The 8,074-nt window shown below is 44.7% G+C and overlaps 1 protein-coding gene across 1 annotated transcript in view; it reads left to right on the forward strand.

The window, feature by feature from the left end:
- spock2 (SPARC (osteonectin), cwcv and kazal like domains proteoglycan 2) overlaps positions 1-8,074 on the forward strand; it is a gene marked incomplete at both ends in the record, with an annotated part of 35,925 nt that overhangs the window by 16,837 nt on the left and 11,014 nt on the right. The window contains one exon of the mRNA XM_084458633.1: positions 7,400-7,445. Within this exon, the coding sequence (XP_084314759.1) occupies positions 7,400-7,445 (46 nt within the window). The remainder of the gene's footprint in view (positions 1-7,399; positions 7,446-8,074) is intronic.

Below are 8,074 nucleotides of genomic sequence, written 5' to 3' on the forward strand. Positions count from 1 at the left end.
TTCCATACCACACATTTTTCACAACACTACACACAATTCCCTATATCTTTGCATTTTGTGTGTGAGTTTTGTGATTTGTGTTTAGGGTTTTGAGAAAGTGAGGTAGTCAATCAGGAAATGTGTTTTAGCAATTGTGAAAAACTGTAAAAGTACAACAATGCATGGCAAATTAAGGAACTTTACTTTCATTTTTCACTGAAAAATGTCCCAAAAAAAAACACAAAAAAGTATCATGGGGAACCTATAAAAAAGCTGTAAAATTTGAGAAAAATTAGGGAATCGTTAACAAAAAAACTCAAAAAATCAATCAATAAACAAATAATGGAGCTGGGAACTTGTTCTTTGGTCCACCCATTCTTGGGACACGTGAGCCTTGTCTGATGAAGCACACTCTCCCTGCATCACTCACAACTTGGGTAAAATCCACAAATTTACAAAACTAACATCGGGTGAAAATGCCTGTAGAAAAAAACAGGGATTGGAGCAGCGAAACACTTCTACCTTCAATCACACCAGAGAGCAGCCTGGAGGGACCCAAGGACCCGCCCACCTCAGTCATCAGAAACACAATTACAATTCAAAAATTAAAATCATATGGGTGAAAATCTCCCGAGGTTAGTACTCTAGGGTTAAAAAGCGGTCAAGTTTAAGCAGAACAGACACTGTAAAATGTCTGTGTACAGTATTTCCTTCTTGCACTGAAGTTACTGGCAGCACTAAAAGACGAATTTGGGGAGAATTAGGCAGGATATTCTAGCCTAATATCAGACAGAATTGTCAACTGGTTACACTCTGTCAGTCAACTTTGGAGCGGGCGGATCCGAACGTCTGGACCCAGGCTAAGACTATTATAGTATAGTAGCCTATGATCCCACAAGTAATTCTGAACAGATAGACTATGTCATTCAACTTTATCCGTAATGTGCATAGTCCGATTGATAATTCCTTGTGTCAGTTATGTTTTTATCACCAGGCAAGCTCTTCATATAGCCTACAAGAGCGCAAATTAGGCTACATAAACAGCAATTTAAATAATAGTATGATATGGGATGGATGTATGGTCCTGCTCCTAGCATGAGTCTAAGTGTATTCACACACTGAAAATCGCTGAAAATGCTCCAAAAGGCTTAATTTACGTATTCAAATCACTAAAATTGTATTTTAGGGTATGCCCCCAGATCTGACTTTAGTTTTGGATCTTGTCACCTTTTGCACTACTCTAGAGTTTGCAGGTCTGTTAATGTCTAAATGGCGGTTTAGAAGCTATGTCCACTAGGAGGCAGGTCAGCGACAAAAAGCCTATATTTTCTTTGCATTCTTTCTCCCTCAGGTTTAAAACATTGCCAGTTTCTCACCAACAATATTCTGGAATGAATACTTGTCATGATGCAGCGGCAATGTCACATGGTAGCCTATAGATGTGAGTAATTGTGGACTAGTTCACATGTAGGCTACTACAACTTCTTTGCTGTTTCCTGTTTCCATCTGGCAGAACGTCAGAGGATCTTTGGTATACTGCCCCCACGATTTCTGTCAGTAGGCTATTGCACCTCAGGTATGCGTACCCTGAAGTAGAGGTCTTCTCGGGTCCAAAAAGACGGACCCGAACCCGAATGGATCCGATAAATTCGTTCCGAGATCCGACTGGATCCGATCATTTGAAAAAAATATATATACCGACCCGAATTTGTCCCGAGACATTACAGACCCGATCCGATAAATGTCCGAGAGCGAGTAGGACAGAGACCCGAGTTCGGGTCGGGTCGGCGGATCCGACAGACTATTTAAAGTTGCTACTAAAATGCCACACTGCTAAAAACGTTTATCAGGTCGTAGTCTCCCTACAACATATGGTAGCCTCATACAATCAATCAAATAATCGATCAAAACAGAAAGACCTAACGTGAAGAACTAGTCTAGGCTATATGAAATCAATCGCTATTTATAACAGCGCCTACTTTCTTCTCCTCTTTGTTGACAATATGCATGAAGTTGGCCCAGACAGAAGAGGTGCCGGTGGGTTTGACCTCTTTATATTCATTATTCTGTAACTTTAGTTTAACATCAGACAAGCTGCTAACGGTGTCCATCTTTCTTTGTTTGCTATTTTCCCCGCTCTGTCTCAACTCGCAATCACGCATGCGTTTCTCTCGTGAGATTCAGCGCTGCGCGCCAAAAGAAAATAATGATAAAAAAAAAGAAACGATTCAGCGCTGCGCTGATCACGGATCTTCTCAGATCCACTCGGGTATTACACATAATGATAAACAGACCCGGGACCGACGGTAATAGAATGGGATCCGACCCGGACCCGACTGACCATAATAAAACGAGGAAACGTGGACCCGAACCCGTACGGGTCTCGGGTCGGGTCTCGGGTCCCTCGGGTATACCCGACCCGTGAAGACCTCTACCCTGAAGGCCTAGGGAGACGTGCGCCAAAGGAACATAGGATACGCCTAGGTTATAATAGTTTAGCTTTTTTCCTTAGTTTTTATTTTCAATCGTTTTAACTTTTTGTTCTCAATTTCAGTTTGGTTTTAATTATTTTTTAAAGCAGGTTTGCTAGTTTTGTTTTTATTTTTGGAAAATGCTTAGTTTTAGTTTAGTTTTTATTAGTTTTAGTTTGTTTTTTTCTCTCAAGCTCACATTGTTTCACTCTGTATGAAACGAACCATCTGGCGCAGTCAGTTTACTTCTGCGCAGGGGCACAGCTAATAAAAAAGATAGATTACATATCCACCCAAAATACTAGGCTTATGTATGAAATGAAAACGATTAAAACGAAATACATTTTCTTTATAATTGTAGTTTATTTCAGTTCATTTTGTAAGCAGACAATACAGTTTTTGTTAATTATTGTTTGTTGTAAAGCCTAGTTTTTATTTTCATTTCAGTTAACTAAAATGTTTTTTCACACCTAGTTTTTGTTTTTTAGTTAGTTTTCATTAACTATTATAATCTTGCTACACATGTGTGTGTTCCTCAGATGGGTTCTCTGGAGAGAACCTGAGACATTACAGAACAAGATGTTCAGGGAGGCTTTCATATGACCCTGTTATGAACTACTGTATGAGGAGCTGGGGGGTTTAATAATGATGTGCACTCAGGGCCTATCGTCTGCTGACTGCTTCAGCGAATGCAAACTGGGTTCCATGAATGATGGAGCATGGAGGAGAGGGACAGGAAAACAGCCCATCCAGCGGAGGGCAGAGGGAGAGAATGCGAAAGAAGGAAAGAAGAGGGCTAGAAGAAATGTGAAATCAAATATGAAGGGAGAGAGAGGAAGAGAGGGAAGAGAGTGACAGAGGGAAAGAAAGGGGGAAGGAGAGAGGGAAAGAAAGGGGAGAGAGAGAGTGTATGGAAAATGGGTTGAAAAGGAGGACAGATCTTACATGCGATGTCATTTCCTGGAAGCTGCGGGGTGCCAGAGTGCAGCAGCAGGGGGGAACTGTGTTTACGCTGCAGGAGACCAGGCTGCTTGTTGTCCTCTCAGAGGCTGGTCTCTATCGTCTCAGAAGCCTTGCACCATTTTCATCTCGGGGACGAGAGGTTTGTATATAGGAGGCACTTTCTCTCACCTACGTTGAGTCAGCGGCTGTGGCTCAGGAGGTAGAGTGGGTCGTTCAATAATTGTAGGGTAACCAAATTGCTCCCAATAAGTAGGCTGGCACCTTGCATGGCAGCTGCTGTGAATGGGTGAATCAGAAGCCATTGTAAAGCGCTTTGGATAAAAGTCAGTGCCATATAAGTGCAGTCCATTTACCATGTCTCTGAAATCTGTAATGTGAGATGGGGAAATGACTATCTATATTATATTGTCAGTGGAGAAGCTTTAGTGACGACGCTGTATATTATTAGATATGCTTTATGGTATTCACTGTCCACCTCAACACCGGCTCTAATGACACTGGACACTGAGTGTGTGTGACAGCTGACAAGTACATAGAGATCCCTGTCAGTCACACCCACACACATACACACACACGCACACACACACACACACACACACACACACACACACACACACACACACTCACACACTCACACACACACACACAAACATGCATACAGACACTGATTCCCATGACAAGGTGACAGTTCCTTCCAAGCAAAACTCAATTTCAAGGTGTGATGTATGACAGGGGAAGCAGCGCCCCAGAGATATGAGGGATTATGGTGTGTCAGTCGGTGTTGTGCAGCATGGGCCCGGCGTTGGGGGGGTTGAGGTTGGGGCTGCGTTCTGCCGTGTCAGATCCTGAGACGAGGAGCTCCTGAGGCGGGCGAAGAGCAAAGCCCTCTCTGAGGAAGACGAAGAGCACAGCCCTCATTGAGGAAGACGAAGAGCACAGCCCTCTCTGAGAAAGGTGAAGAGCACAGCCCTCATTGAGGAAGACGAAGAGCACAGCCCTCTCTGAGGAAGACGAAGAGCACAGCCCTCTCTGAGGAAGACGAAGAGCACAGCCCTCTCTGAGGAAGACGAAGAGCACAGCCCTCTCTGAGGAAGACGAAGAGCACAGCCCTCTCTGAGGAAGACGAAGAGCACAGCCCTCTCTGAGGAAGAGCACAGCCCTCTCTGAGGAAGACGAAGAGCACAGCCCTCTCTGAGGAAGACGAAGAGCACAGCCCTCTCTGAGGAAGACGAAGGGCACAGCCCTCTCTGAGGAAGACGAAGAGCACAGCCCTCTTTGAGGAAGACGAAGAGCACAGCCCTCTCTGAGGAAGACGAAGAGCACAGCCCTCTCTGAGGAAGACGAAGAGCACAGCCCTCTCTGAGGAAGACGAAGAGCACAGCCCTCTCTGAGGAAGACGAAGAGCACAGCCCTCTCTGAGGAAGGCCCGCTGTGTTATCAGCTGGATCAAGTGTTCCGCTCCAGTGATTCTGCCGCTGTCGCTTCCTACTTGTAAATCCGGCAGCATTACTTATGACACCGGTCATGAATAAATGGATGCCATGTGAACAATGTTGCTACCTATTGATAGTGACTCTGAACATGCGTGTACCCGCTCCTAGCACTTGTTTGTAGAAAATAGACCCATATTTCCCGGGCGCGGTGGTCAATTTCCACACATTTTCCCTGAATACATTTCCTCTAACCTTTTACTTCATAAAGCCATCGATTTCCAGCAGGACTTCTGCATTGGTCTCGGAAGAAACACAAATACAGATAGCCTGCTAAATAATTCAGGAGCCGCGGCGTCAGTGAGAGGGACAGGAGAGGAGTCATCGGGTTAACGGACCCGTCGTAAACGCTGAGATCTCAGCCTGCTAATGTGTGACTCCATGAGGTCTGACAAGGTTAAACTACATTAGAGACCATAATTCACGCCGCGGCCAACCTGGGAACGTCTGATTTGGATGCCAGCCCCTCCCTGTCACAGACACCATCCAGTTTACTGCAAGTGCTTTGGCTGTGACTGAACAGAGAGAGAGAAAGAGAGAAGGGAGAGAGAAGGCTTCAGGGGAATTAGATCATGCCCATGGTGATCAGAGCAGAGAGAAGAACCAGCCCTGTGGTCAGGGAGGTTTAAAGGACAATGCTCGTTTTTGACAACCTGGAACTTATTTACGACATATTATAAGACGTTTGACTCACCGAGATAACTTTGGTGTAGTTCGGAGGCATGTAGAAGAAATTTAAAATCCAGCGCGAGGCAAGTATATACATGTAATGTCGGTGGTCGGGGCACTTAGAATGCAGTTTCTAAAAATCTATTTTCTGCCACGAAACGGTTGTTTTCATCAATCTGTCTTCATGAATCGCTAGTTGTGCTTACATAGAGCATAATCCTGTGGTGGTTTTTCACATGCCTCTGTAATATGATCTTTAGAAACGTCTTTCGAAACGAAATAGCTTCCTCACTTGCTCCAGCACGCATGCGCACAGCGTGCTGGAGCAACGATTGCGCGCTGTGCAAGGAAGCTATTTCGTTTCGAAAGACGTTTCTAAAGATCATAATACAGAGGCATGTGAAAAACCACAACAGGCCTACGCTCTATGTAAGCACAACTAGCGATTCATGAAGACAGATTGATGAAAACAACCGTTTCGCGGCATAAAATAGATTTTTAGAAACTGCATTCTAAGTGCCCCGACCACCGACATTACATGGATATACTGGCTCGCGCTGGATTTTAAATTTCTTCTACATGCCTCCGAACTACACCAAAGTGATCTCGGTGAGTGTCGTAAATAAGGTCCAGGTTGTCAAAAACGAGCATTGTCCTTTAAATGGCCACGTTAAGCTACTTGCAGGTGAATAAAATATTGACCCCTATGAAACAGGCCTGGGAGTAGGGAGAGAGAGGGGACCGCAGCCTGCCTTTATGAGGGATGCTTATTCCAAGGTGTCACACTTTATCACCCCCCCCCCCCCACCACCCCCCTCCCAGAGATCTTTTTGGCACAGCTTTCCTGTACAGTAAATGTTTACAATGATGTATTTCGTACAGAGTATACAGTAGCATTGCTAAGGAGACAGGTTGTATATTCTGTGACATGACTCATGTTTATGACCTCAGGAAGAGCGGGGAACTGTTCTGAGGACACCCATGTGTCTTTGCCTGGAGGGAAATGTGTGACCTGGGTGTCATGTACAGTACAGTACGTCCCGTATCATCGACTTCAACTGGCCGCTGTAACCACGTCCTCTAAGTCTACTAAGACTAAGTCGTCTACGTCTGTCTGAATCAGTTTTCTGATAGAAGGAAAATCCATTTCCGTTGTGCTTGAGGGCGTCTCAGAGGAAGGGATGCTGCAGATTGAAAAGGGTCGTAAATGTTAATGAATCCACCCATATATATCTGACACCTCCTCCCCTCTAACAATTTCTCTCCTTTCTTTTTCTCTCCTCTGCCTGTCGCTTCACCAGGAAGTAGAGGTCAGTTTCTCCATCTACATCGTGTCCTTTAGGCTGCTTTAGTGGGACACGTTTCATTGTGCTCCCTTTTCTCCCTTTATCTCTGTCCTTTTCTCTCTTTCTCTCTCTCTCTTTAATCGTGTCCATTTTAGTTACAACGATTAATGTTCTAATTAAGGAGAAAAAAAGGACAAACCTTCGAAAGCCTTTCTCCCCCTCACGCCAGATGTTTCACTATCATTGTACGTAGATTGGTGTTAGTGTTTCTACTAAGGGCTACATAAGAACACAGCCGTACATTAGCAAGACCCATCTGGTTCCATAGTAACTCATTAACTTAATCATGAATAATTTTATCTCATAATGTTGAGTTCTCTTAGGAGGATTATAATGCATTCTAATCTAACCCAAAACAATCCCATAGAGTATAAAATGTAAAAGTATACAGAGACAGGCTATGTTTTATATTCTTACACAGGAATGTGGTTGTGTTGAAAGTGTGAAGTCTTCATGAATCTCTCCGTTTGTGTCTCTGCAGGATGATTACGTTCGCACCTGGGAGGAAAATCAAGCCTCTAACGAGAGTGAGTCCTAATTACCTTCTGTTTTTCATTTCATGGTGTATTCAGTTACATGTACATCAACTGTACTTTAGGTTCTAGGCAATTGCTTAAGGCCTTTAGTCATGGTCTTCCGAACTATTTCATGCGTATTTGTCAAAGCCAACGGCATCTGGGATTCAATCGACTGACAGATGACAGTTGTTGTCTTTGTTAAAGGCTCTTCTTCACTGACACCACAAGACCAATTAACAGAGCGATGATCTATCTTCATGCACACAGCATACGGCGGGGCTGTACTGCAGCTCGCCAGCCACTCGGTAGACGATCGTATCAGACAGGGTGCACGCTTTTATATCCTGCTGTTTGTATTCTGGTGTCAGCCATGTGAAGAGTCCTCAATGAAAAGGTCAAGCGGTGTTAGCTTAGTGTAGACTCACCGTCTCTGCTTCTACCTCTACCTCAGGCTCTGGCTGACCAACCACCAGACCCTCCTCCTGCCGACCCCGCCCCCTCCCGCCCTGACCCAGGCTGGGACTGTGGCTTTAACTGAACCACAGGGAGATGAAGTCATGACAGGGAGCCATGTCCTCCGCCTCCGACACCGCGTCTTGATTTGCTGTTCAAATGAGGTGGCGGAAATAGAGGAGTCC

Source organism: Borostomias antarcticus, assembly GCF_949987555.1.
Source record: "Borostomias antarcticus genome assembly, chromosome: 25".
NCBI lineage: Eukaryota > Metazoa > Chordata > Actinopteri > Stomiiformes > Stomiidae > Borostomias > Borostomias antarcticus.